The sequence below is a fragment of the Bradysia coprophila genome, chromosome IV (assembly GCF_014529535.1).
Source record: "Bradysia coprophila strain Holo2 chromosome IV, BU_Bcop_v1, whole genome shotgun sequence".
NCBI classification, from domain to species: Eukaryota; Metazoa; Arthropoda; class Insecta; order Diptera; family Sciaridae; genus Bradysia; species Bradysia coprophila.
In genome coordinates, this window is record NC_050738.1 from 5,813,216 (window position 1) to 5,826,667 (window position 13,452).

The 13,452-nt window shown below is 30.0% G+C and overlaps 1 protein-coding gene across 1 annotated transcript; it reads right to left on the minus strand.

Moving 5' to 3' along the window:
- Positions 1-2,816: 2,816 nt before the first annotated feature.
- Positions 2,817-4,360, minus strand: LOC119066772 (BTB/POZ domain-containing protein 3-like). Its single transcript, XM_037169425.1, has one exon. The coding sequence runs from the start codon at positions 4,261-4,263 to the stop codon at positions 2,944-2,946; it is 1,320 nt and encodes a 439-aa protein (XP_037025320.1). The 5' UTR covers positions 4,264-4,360; the 3' UTR covers positions 2,817-2,943.
- Positions 4,361-13,452: the final 9,092 nt, after the last annotated feature.

Below are 13,452 nucleotides of genomic sequence, written 5' to 3' on the forward strand. Positions count from 1 at the left end.
ATTGTTATTTATAGAATAGTTTTAGATGAACGAGTTGAACAATTTATCGTCAAAGTAAAGTTTTTCTACTCTGAATTTACAATCTATTAAACTCAGTGAGATCGACACGTGCGACAAAGTTCTGGATGCTGATTTTGGAGGTAATTAAAATTTATAACTGACCCTACCAATTTGTCGTGCGTGTAAGTGCGCTATAAAACACTTGTAACAGCTCTAGCGTATGTAAGTAGATACATGAAGTATTAGGCACATGTGCACTGAAACAAGTTAGAATTTTATATTTTGAATGTCCAAGAGTCCAAGAGGACACGTCATTTTCCCAATGCATTAAAAGTGTTCAAATGACGGACATTAAGACGAATTGCGTATCGTTCTTCACACAGATTGTTGGAGTATACATCTGATGTTTTATGTGATTTCACGGTCATCACACGGAGTTGAACTACACGCTCTGAAGTTTGAAAACCGACACATTCTCTGTTCTGTGTTTTATTGGAGTTTTTGATTTCTCCATGCGAAATTCCGAGGGGAAACTAGGCGAGCAAATACAAGTACAGGTGCTGTTTACTATTGGTCACCAATAGAGCGAAATAGTACGCCAATAGATGCCAATGGAAGTTGGTTGGACATAGTTTGTTCGTGTAGTTTCCTCATCGGAAAATTCACGTATAAAAAACCAGTAACCCAACGCACTCCAACGCAGTGGCATATACGTCTGTTTTTGGACGGGTTGGTAAAGCCACAACACAAAAAAGGTGTCAGTTTTAAAAATTACGTGCGTGTAAATAATAGAGTGCAGTAGAACATAAATGATGATTGAGAGATGAGCACCCAGGCTGATGGTTCTGCATAAGAATTTTATGAATTAATTCGTTAAATATGAATGTACTGAAAAGGAAATGTATTTTCTAGTAAACAAGTTTTGAATCCATATATTTCGATATGGTGAATGCAGTTCGCTACATTATTTAGTTCATATTGAACGAATTTTTTTTTTGTGATTGATATTCTCGTTTTATACTTAAACATGCAACTACATTACACATCAACAGAATTAAAATAGTTTTAAAGCAACAAATTATGGAAAGAAATATTGCTGTGCATTTAATTCAGTTATGTATGGAAGCTATACAGGGCAGACTATGATTTTGGTTTTGATTACTAAAATTGCAGTTCTCAGTTACTGAAGTTAAGATGTAAGCAATCGGTACACATTATTGATTTACATTTACCGATGTTATTTGTCTAATGAGACATTATACACCAAAATTAAAGTGAAAATTATATTTCTAATTGGAAAAAATTCAATAAAAAGTCTCAAAAAGCATCTCATCCCAAAACAAAAATTTTTAGACACAAAAACACGAATGCAACGCGTGTAATATACACGAGAGTATTACGCGTGCAATATTCTCTGGTATCATAATAAAGCTTATATTGCTTTGCGGTAAATACATCGGCATTAAAAACTGTATTTCGGAGTATTATACCGATCATTAATTCTGCCATAATTTGCGCATTGCGTTTCGCACATCATGGCAGAATTATTAATGTTCGGTACTCCGAAAAACAGTGTAATGTCGATTCATTTATTCACTAATAGCTTCTCTGAAAAATTTGAAAGGTTTCCTAACAGTGGAAATGTTACAGCTTCTCTAAGTTCGAGATGACTTTACCGTAAAAGTGCTGCTATAAGTCTCAGTTAAATCGTTCCGGTAAATTAATTGATCGAAATTAGAAACTTTTTAGTATACACAAACACTGTTAGTTTCAATGCGATCAGCTTCTTCTTTCGAGAGCTTTTCAAGAAAAATGATTTTCAAGGATTCGAAATCGGAATCGATTTTTTTCAACACACAGCCAAAACGAAAATGCCAAAGAAAAAGTACTATGAGCCATTTGAACTTACAGAACACTCAACGCACTGGAAGCTGACTTTGACATCACTCAATTAAAAGGTCAAAAACACACCTGTTGACTATTTTTTTAAATTATTTGATAGCCATTGTATGAAAAAGAATAGGCAACTTTGATCGGTTCAGTCCTCTATTTGAGTGACACGTCAACGTCAGCTTCGGTGCTACACTTCAATTTTTATCATGGTAGAAGTTTAGAGAAATCCTTTGTTCGAGTTCGAAACCGCTCAGCGAATATTTTTTATGAGGGTCAAAAGGAAACCCTACAGAATTGCCTATGAAGTAATATCTGTCCCGGAAACTATAAAAACTTCAATTTAATCTTTCAATTATGAATAAGTTATGCATGGACACAGCCAAAGGCTCTCTACTACCTTTGACACATCGTATAGACTAGACACGTTTCCCATTATCTATTTCAAATATCCAGATTACTCCGTTCTTTGGTTCTGTACACGTCTGAAAAGACGAATAATAGGTAGACGGACAATGTCATCATTTGGAATGAATCATTTCTTCGTTAAATTTCATTCTGATTATTTTCCAATATTCCTTTCAGTTTCTGGGTTGAAGAGAAAAACATGACCACGAAAAGTTACACACAGAAGTACAGTTCAAGCTTTTAATTTGATTGACAAAACCAATGAAAATGCAGAATGAATCACTAAAATCGGTTTTGTGTCACAGTTGGACATAGTGTCTGTAGTATCATAGATTTGTTCCAGTTCCAAGTAACTGTAAACAACTTAGCAACTCTAGATTTTGGCAATTTGGGATCGGTTTAGGAACAGATCTGCTATCTATCATTTCTCCATGACGAAAGTAGTTATAGCGAAAGGAGAGAAGTACGAGAAATAAGATATTTATAGAAAAGCACTTCGTCGGTTTTTGGGGATTTTATCAAGGTATAATACAAGAAATGTATTCAAATCAAATCGATATATTGTTTTAATCAAAAAAAAACTTTAAGAGGCACACCATTGCATTTAGATGACAAAAAAAGAAAATATTTTGCTTCGATCTTTGTTTACAATTGATAGAAGTACAAGCTGGACACTAAGCCCTGGCAATCATGAGATGGATTACGGTGAAATTTCACCGTGACATTTTCATCCAATTTGCATTCCCTCTCCCGAGGTGAATACTGATAAGAGTAATTGTTTACGTTTGCTGTTGCTATCAATCGTACCTCGTACATTTTACGTGGATTGATGATAATCGGCTGGTCCAGTTCCACTGGTATTTCTTTGTCGCCGCTGATCACTGTTTTTGCTTTGAAAATAGTTTTGGTCGGTGCAATCACGTCGAATGATTGAGCGCCCACTTCTCTGACGATTACTTTGAAAGTATGATTCACCGCGTAGCCGCTGCTTTCACGAAGACCATAGCAATAAAGTTTGCCTAAGATCAATGGTGTATTTGTCGAGAACCACATCGATTCGGTGTTTTGAATCTGGTAACTAGAAATGCCGCCGGTACAGAGATCTCTCCGACATATCATCAATTTGTTTTCGTCCAATAGAAGTGATGATTGCAATCGTGGATGTTCCACAAACAAATTCGGGATGAATTTCTCTGCGCCGCTATACAAAATGTTTACCAAATCATCTCGCGTAAACATTTCCTCAAAAGGTAGCGTATGACCGACTAGTTCATCATTTGACATTGTGTTAAAGCGAATGAAGTAAAAACAATCGCCCAGTTGAGTTTTCAGATTTTTTGAATTGATTTCGATTCCGTTTTGCTGACAATCGTGTGTGACCCATGCTATGCATGCCTGGAAGACTTCCGTTTCCTTGCACGGAAGAGCTTCGAACTGAAGGATTTGCTTGAGAACTTCTCGATTACAATTTAGAAACGATTCGGATTTGAACACATCATCGGGAAATGCACAAATAATTTTCTCACAGAACGACTTCAATGGATCATGTTTAGCTAAGACAGCCAATTGATAGGCCCAGCAGATGTCTTCGATTGCCACTTGTCCAATGTGAGATGAGGCGTAATTTTCAAGATGCTCATTCATGTCGTATTTGTCACACAATCGAACGACTTCTGCCATATTTTCCATCGTTAGTTTGACTTCTTCCAAATAGAAGAATGTCAAAAATTCTTTGAACGCTTCCGGACTCGAATCGACAATTTTAACTCTTTCCGTTTCTTTAATTGGTCCGAGAAACATGGCGTAAAACACCGGACTAAACGATGCCAGAACATTTTTGTGCGCCGGAATTTTTTCAGTTTCTTCGTCAATCTTAAAGACGAACACAATGTCAGCCAGTTCAGCATTCAAGTACAACTTAGCGATTGCTTTTGAAATAGAGTTATTTCTCGATTCACTCGTCATTCTTTACACGGTTCTCATTCGATTTCAGTTTAGGAAAAAATAATTTTTGTTGACTTGATTGCGCAACGACTGAGGCTACTGAAGGAAGTGATGTGTTTGACAGGCAGATGTGTCAAACGCAAACACTGTTATGATCAGAGCGAGAAAACCGAAGACTAGTTATTGTAACTTGGCTTGGTGTACTTGTCAAAATATCTTCTTCTCTTTCAACGTGGTACGTTGAGAGCGAGAGGACAGAAGACCAGTTTATTTTAACTTGCCTTGGGGTAATTGTCAAAATATCTTCTTCTCTTTCATCATAACTCTCTATATTTTTAGGCATTGCAGGGGTAAAGTTTCTGGCGTTTGAAATTCAAAGTCTATTGCGAAATTATAATTACATCGTCGTTGGTGGGACTAAAGGCTGTGCATGAAGAGGTTGTTACGCCCAATGAAAGTAAATAGATAGGTATGGCCAAACGTTCAAATTTGTTCTAGCCGGAGCACATACGGATTTGCATGGCGCCACCTCAAACGAACTCATTTCAAGTGCAAATTTCCACTAGAAATGAGTTCGTTTGAGGTGGCGCCATGCAAATCTGTATGTGCTCCGACTTGTATGGACTGGCCATACCTACTTATCTACTTTCATTGGTTACGCCGATCGCTAGGATTGTAATCGTTATACAACAGTCAGAGGAGGAAAGAAAAAAGAATTTGATCTAATGATATAGGGTAAGGGCATCGGACGAGCATTGAAAAAGAGTAATAAAGGTCTTTAAGTTAGACTCCTACAAACCTTTTACATACTCTGCTGTAAAACATTTAAACGCAGATAGGAAAGAGAGCAAACTTCCATACAAAACATTTTATCTCTTTTCTTTCGAGGCTTCTTAACGTCGTACCTACAGTGAAACAAACGTTTCTTTGCGGTACGCCTCCAATCTGATTTGTTGGTCTGGCGACGGCTCTGAACTCACTTCATATGGTGAGATATGTATTGCTTCAACTGGTTTAACTGTTGATTCATTGCTTGCAAAACAGTTAGAGAGTCCTTACTTATCAGCTTTAGGTGTATGTAAACACAGTGCAGGAATACAAACATGACACAAGCTGAATGCTATGATAGTCAGCCGTATTAGTTCAGAACCAATCATCGAGACTAACGAATGAATAAATGCTTAAACGCTAATGAAAAGTAATTTCCGTGAAATGATCAGTGAACAGTGATCACGAACATTGTTGTACCCGATACGAAAACGAAAACATTTTCTACTTGTATTAACAATGCAATAAAACAAGCTATATGCTCTAATGCATTTTTTAATTGTGCAAAAAACGGCTAAAAACATTGTTGATTCAACAAGAGTTCACATGCTCCAGTTTACTTCAGTTGTAATTTAATAGTTGAGCTGATCGCATTGCCTCTACATAATAATAGTTTAAACTACAATTTGTTTCGTATTTAAACTGAAAAAGTGTTAAACTATTAACAAAGATCCAAGATGATGTGATCTGGTATAATATTATAGAGAGAGATAGAGAGAAGTGTTTATTGTTTTTGGTTCTGCGTAATTTTTGGATATAGGACTGTGTATAGGCTTCTCTCGCATCAGAATTTAGAAAAACTGATAATTAATAAGGAATTCTTTCACTGATTCTTTTACGGACAGCTAAGTCATCTGTTTTCAACAACCAAAGACAAAACAATCAATGTGATTTTATACAAGGTTCTGAACGAACAGGTTAAGACACTTTCGAGTTGATCACGAGGCGGTGTGATCAAAATTTTCCTGTAGCGCCAACTAGGTTTGGAAAATTTTATATGACGATTTCAACTTAACAAAAAAAAATTGTTTTCAAGTTGACTTTTCAAACAATATACATGTCTGAATTGTTCTTTCAGAACCTTGATTTTATACAGCAAATGAAAGCAAATGAAGTACAAGATTCTGGTTCAATATGTAGTAAAAAAAGTAATAGATTCGATAAAAATACATGTTATATGCTCGCTGTCTCACGCACGTCAAGCATGAGTGGTACTCTAAATAGCAGGGACTATTTTAAGGAAAACGTTTTCCCGATTTTCCTTATTTTCCTTCATTTTATCGATTTTCCCAATTTTCCTTATTTTTCCTTATTTTTCCTTATTTTCCTGAATTTTTCCGATTTTACCGATTAATTAATTCTAAATTACACTTCAAATTACACTATGGTTTGATGGTTGGACATTTGTGGACGATTTCGAGTCCTTTTTTCTATCCAATGAAGAAAATAACTTGTAATGAATGGCGAACTAGACCAGCATCCTCACACATTGCGACATTTCACAATATTTAAATACTAATTTTTTTATTTATTTATTCTGATGACTTTACAATAATTCAGATTCAAACTTTAATACAACATCTCAAATCAAACATTTATCGCGAGGTTAACTAGTCCATCGCGTAGGCACTTATAATAAGTAAATATAATTCTATCTAATAGAATCACACAATGAGGACTGAGTAAAGGATTTTGTTCGTAAAGTAAGACCAAGACCCGGTGCTTGATCATACGCAAAAAGTAAACGTATGTCTGAGGTGCTTGAATTTCATCGTTTGAAAAATAATTAATTTAAACGTCGAATTTCATCGTTTGGAAAATAATTAATTTAAACGTCGAATTTCATCGTTTGAAAAATAATTAATTCAAACGTCGAATTTCATCGTTTGGAAAATAATTAATTTAAACGTCGAATTTCATCGTTTGAAAAATAATTAATTTAAACGGCGAATTTCATCGTTTGGAAAATAATTAATTTAAACGTCGAATTTCATCGTTTGGAAAATAATTAATTTAAACGTCGAATTTCATCGTTTGGAAAATAATTAATTTAAACGTCGAATTTCATCGTTTGGAAAATAATTAATTTAAACGTCGAATTTCATCGTTTGAAAAATAATTAATTTAAACGGCGAATTTCATCGTTTGGAAAATAATTAATTTAAAACGTCGAATTTCATCGTTTGGAAAATAATTAATTTAAACGTCGAATTTCATCGTTTGGAAAATAATTAATTTAAACGTCGAATTTCATCGTTTGAAAAATAATTAATTTAAACTCGAATTTCATCGTTTGGAAAATAATTAATTTAAACGTCGAATTTCATCGTTTGAAAAATAATTAATTTAAACGTCGAATTTCATCGTTTGAAAAATAATTAATTTAAACGTCGAATTTCATCGTTTGGAAAATAATTAATTTAAACGTCGAATTTCATCGTTTGAAAAATAATTAATTTATACGTCGAATTTCATCGTTTGGAAAATAATTAATTTAAACGTCGAATTTCATCGTTTGGAAAAATAATTAATTTAAACGTCGAATTTCATCGTTTGGAAAATAATTAATTTAAACGTCGAATTTCATCGTTTGGAAAATAATTAATTTAAACGTCGAATTTCATCGTTTGGAAAATAATTAATTTAAACGTCGAATTTCATCGTTTGGAAAATAATTAATTTAAACGTCGAATTTCATCGTTTGGAAAATAATTAATTTAAACGTCGAATTTCATCGTTTGGAAAATAATTAATTTAAACGTCGAATTTCATCGTTTGAAAATAATTAATTTAAACGTCGAATTTCATCGTTTGGAAAAATAATTAATTTAAACGTCGAATTTCATCGTTTGGAAAATAATTAATTTAAACGTCGAATATCATCGTTTGGAAAATAATTAATTTAAACGTCGAATTTCATCGTTTGGAAAATAATTAATTTAAACGTCGAATTTCATCGTTTGGAAAATAATTAATTTAAACGTCGAATTTCATCGTTTGGAAAATAATTAATTTAAACGTCGAATATCATCGTTTGGAAAATAATTAATTTAAACGTCGAATATCATCGTTTGGAAAATAATTAATTTAAACGTCGAATTTCATCGTTTGGAAAATAATTAATTTAAACGTCGAATTTCATCGTTTGGAAAATAATTAATTTAAACGTCGAATTTCATCGTTTGGAAAATAATTAATTTAAACGTCGAATTTCATCGTTTGGAAAATAATTAATTTAAACGTCGAATTTCATCGTTTGGAAAAATAATTAATTTAAACGTCGAATTTCATCGTTTGGAAAATAATTAATTTAAACGTCGAATTTCATCGTTTGGAAAATAATTAATTTAAACGTCGAATTTCATCGTTTGGAAAATAATTAATTTAAACGTCGAATTTCATCGTTTGGAAAATAATTAATTTAAACGTCGAATTTCATCGTTTGGAAAATAATTAATTTAAACGTCGGAATTTTCCATCGTTTGGAAAAATAATTAATTTAAACGTCGAATTTCATCGTTTGGAAAATAATTAATTTAAACGTCGAATTTCATCGTTTGGAAAATAATTAATTTAAACGTCGAATTTCATCGTTTGGAAAATAATTAATTTAAACGTCGAATTTCATCGTTTGGAAAATAATTAATTTAAACGTCGAATTTCATCGTTTGGAAAATAATTAATTTAAAACGTCGAATTTCATCGTTTGGAAAATAATTAATTTAAACGTCGAATTTCATCGTTTGGAAAATAATTAATTTAAACGTCGAATTTCATCGTTTGGAAAATAATTAATTTAAACGTCGAATTTCATCGTTTTGGAAAAATAATTAATTTAAACGTCGAATTTCATCGTTTGGAAAATAATTAATTTAAACGTCGAATTTCATCGTTTGGAAAATAATTAATTTAAACGTCGAATTTCATCGTTTGGAAAATAATTAATTTAAAACGTCGAATTTCATCGTTTGGAAAATAATTAATTTAAACGTCGAATTTCATCGTTTGGAAAATAATTAATTTAAACGTCGAATTTCATCGTTTGGAAAATAATTAATTTAAACGTCGAATTTCATCGTTTGGAAAATAATTAATTTAAACGTCGAATTTCATCGTTTGGAAAATAATTAATTTAAACGTCGAATTTCATCGTTTGGAAAATAATTAATTTAAACGTCGAATTTCATCGTTTGGAAAATAATTAATTTAAACGTCGAATTTCATCGTTTGGAAAAATAATTAATTTAAACGTCGAATTTCATCGTTTGGAAAATAATTAATTTAAACGTCGAATTTCATCGTTTGGAAAATAATTAATTTAAACGTCGAATTTCATCGTTTGGAAAATAATTAATTTAAACGTCGAATTTCATCGTTTGGAAAATAATTAATTTAAACGTCGAATTTCATCGTTTGGAAAATAATTAATTTAAACGTCGAATTTCATCGTTTGGAAAATAATTAATTTAAACGTCGAATTTCATCGTTTGGAAAAATAATTAATTTAAACGTCGAATTTCATCGTTTGGAAAATAATAATTAAACGTCGAATTTCATCGTTTGGAAAATAATTAATTTAAACGTCGAATTTATCGTTTGAAATAATTAATTTAAACGTCGAATTTCATCGTTTGGAAAATAATTAATTTAAACGTCGAATTTCATCGTTTGGAAAATAATTAATTTAAACGTCGAATTTCATCGTTTGGAAAATAATTAATTTAAACGTCCGAATTTCATCGTTTGGAAAATAATTAATTTAAACGTCGAATTTCATCGTTTGGAAAATAATTAATTTAAACGTCGAATTTCATCGTTTGGAAAATAATTAATTTAAACGTCGAATTTCATCGTTTGGAAAATAATTAATTTAAACGTCGAATTTCATCGTTTGGAAAATAATTAATTTAAACGTCGAATTTCATCGTTTGGAAAATAATTAATTTAAACGTCGAATTTCATCGTTTGGAAAAATAATTAATTTAAACGTCGAATTTCATCGTTTGGAAAATAATTAATTTAAACGTCGAATTTCCATCGTTTGGAAAATAATTAATTTAAACGTCGAATTTCATCGTTTGGAAAATAATTAATTTAAACGTCGAATATTCATCGTTTGGAAAATAATTAATTTAAACGTCGAATTTCATCGTTTGGAAAAATAATTAATTTAAACGTCGAATTTCATCGTTTGGAAAATAATTAATTTAAACGTCGAATTTCATCGTTTGGAAAATAATTAATTTAAACGTCGAATTTCATCGTTTGGAAAAATAATTAATTTAAACGTCGAATTTCATCGTTTGGAAAATAATTAATTTAAACGTCGAATTTCATCGTTTGGAAAATAATTAATTTAAACGTCGAATTTCATCGTTTGGAAAAATAATTAATTTAAACGTCGAATTTCATCGTTTGGAAAATAATTAATTTAAACGTCGAATTTCATCGTTTGGAAAATAATTAATTTAAACGTCGAATTTCATCGTTTGGAAATAATTAATTTAAACGTCGAATTTCATCGTTTGGAAAATAATTAATTTAAACGTCGAATTTCATCGTTTGGAAAATAATTAATTTAAACGTCGAATTTCATCGTTTGGAAAATAATTAATTTAAACGTCGAATTTCATCGTTTGGAAAATAATTAATTTAAACGTCGAATTTCATCGTTTGGAAAATAATTAATTTAAACGTCGAATTTCATCGTTTGGAAAAATAATTAATTTAAACGTCGAATTTCATCGGTTTGGAAAATAATTAATTTAAACGTCGAATTTCATCGTTTGGAAAATAATTAATTTAAACGTCGAATATCATCGTTTGGAAAATAATTAATTTAAACGTCGAATATTCATCGTTTGGAAAATAATTAATTTAAAAACGTCGAATAATTCATCGTTTGGAAAATAATTAATTTAAACGTCGAATTTCATCGGTTTGGAAAAATAATTAATTTAAACGTCGAATTTCATCGTTTGGAAAATAATTAATTTAAACGTCGAATTTCATCGTTTTGGAAAATAATTTAATTTAAACGTCGAATTTCATCGTTTGGAAAATAATTAATTTAAACGTCGAATTTCATCGTTTGGAAAATAATTAATTTAAACGTCGAATATCATCGTTTGGAAAAATAATTAATTTAAACGTCGAATTTCATCGTTTGAAAAATAATTAATTTAAACGTCGAATTTCATCGTTTGGAAAAATTAATTTAATCATCTTTAAATATTAATTTAAACGTCGAATTTCATCGTTTGGAAATATAATTAATCTTTTTAAAAAACGTCGAATTTCATCGTTTGGAAAATAATTAATTTAAACGTCGAATTTCATCGTTTGGAAAAAATTAATTTAAACGTCGAATTTCATCGTTTGGAAAATAATTAATTTAAACGTCGAATTTCATCGTTTGGAAAAATAATTAATTTAAACGTCGAATTTCATCGTTTGGAAAATAATTAATTTAAACGTCGAATTTCATCGTTTGGAAATAATTAATTTAAACGTCGAATTTCATCGTTTGGAAAATAATTAATTTAAACGTCGAATTTCATCGTTTGGAAAATAATTAATTTAAACGTCGAATTTCATCGTTTGAAAAATAATTAATTTAAACGTCGAATTTCATCGTTTGAAAAATAATTAATTTAAACGTCGAATTTCATCGTTTGAAATAATAATTTAAACTCGAATTACGTTTGGAAAAATAATTAATTTAAAACGTCGAATTTCATCGTTTGGAAAATAATTAATTTAAACGTCGAATTTCATCGTTTGGAAAATAATTAATTTAAACGTCGAATTTCAATCGTTTGGAAAATAATTAATTTAAACGTCGAATTTCATCGTTGGAAAATAATTAATTTAAACGTCGAATTTCATCGTTTGGAAAATAATTAATTTAAACGTCGAAATTTCATCGTTTGGAAAATAATTAATTTAAACGTCGAATTTCATCGTTTGGAAAATAATTAATTTAAACGTCGAATTTCATCGTTTGGAAAATAATTAATTTAAACGTCGAATTTCATCGTTTGGAAAATAATTAATTTAAACGTCGAATTTCATCGTTTGGAAAATAATTAATTTAAACGTCGAATTTCATCGTTTGGAAAATAATTAATTTAAACGTCGAATTCATCGTTTGGAAAATAATTAATTTTAAACGTCGAATTTCATCGTTTGGAAAATAATTAATTTAAACGTCGAATTTCATCGTTTGAAAAAATAATTAATTTAAACGTCGAATTTCATCGTTTGGAAAAATTAATAAACTCGAATTTAATCGTTGAAAATAAAAAAACGTCGAATTTCATCGTTTGGAAAATAATTAATTTAAACGTCGAATTTCATCGTTTGGAAAAATAATTAATTTAAACGTCGAATTTTCATCGTTTGGAAAAATAATTAATTTAAACGTCGAATTTCATCGTTTGGAAAATAATTAATTTAAACGTCGAATTTCATCGTTTGGAAAATAATTAATTTAAACGTCGAATTTCATCGTTTGAAAATAATTAATTTAAACGTCGAATTTCATCGTTTGGAAAATAATTAATTTAAACGTCGGAATTTCATCGTTTGAAGAAAATAATTAATTTAAAACGTACGAATTTCATCGTTTGAAAATAATTAATTTAAACGTCGAATTTCATCGGTTTGGAAAAATAATTAATTTAAAACGTCGAATTTCATCGTTTGGAAAATAATTAATTTAAACGTCGAATTTCATCGTTTGAAAATAATTAATTTAAACGTCGAATTTCATCGTTTGGAAAATAATTAATTTAAACGTCGAATTTCATCGTTTGGAAAATAATTAATTTAAAACGTCGAATTTCATCGTTTGAAAAATAATTAATGGTGTAAACGTCGAATATCAATCGTTTGGAAAATAATTAATTTAAACGTCGAAATTTCATCGTTTGGAAAATAATTAATTTAAACGTCGAATTTCATCGTTTGAAAATAATTAATTTAAACGTCGAATTTCCTGGAAAATAATTAATTTAAACGTCGAATATTCATCGTTTGGAAAATAATTAATTTAAACGTCGAATTTCATCGTTTGGAAAATAATTAATTTAAACGTCGAATTTCATCGTTTGGAAATAATTAATTTAAACGTCGAATTTCATCGTTTGGAAAATAATTAATTTAAACGTCGAATTTCATCGTTTGGAAAATAATTAATTTAAACGTCGGAATTTCATCGTTTGGAAAATAATTAATTTAAACGTCGAATTTCATCGTTTGGAAAAATAATTAATTTAAACGTCGAATTTCATCGTTTTGGAAAAATAATTAATTTAAACGTCGAATTTCATCGTTTGGAAAAATAATTAATTTAAACGTCGAATTTCATCGTTTGAAAAT

Excerpts from the sequence above, each read along its gene's own strand:
- LOC119066772 (XM_037169425.1), bottom strand. The coding sequence starts at position 4,263 with ATGACGAGTGAATCGAGAAATAACTCTATTTCAAAAGCAATCGCTAAG.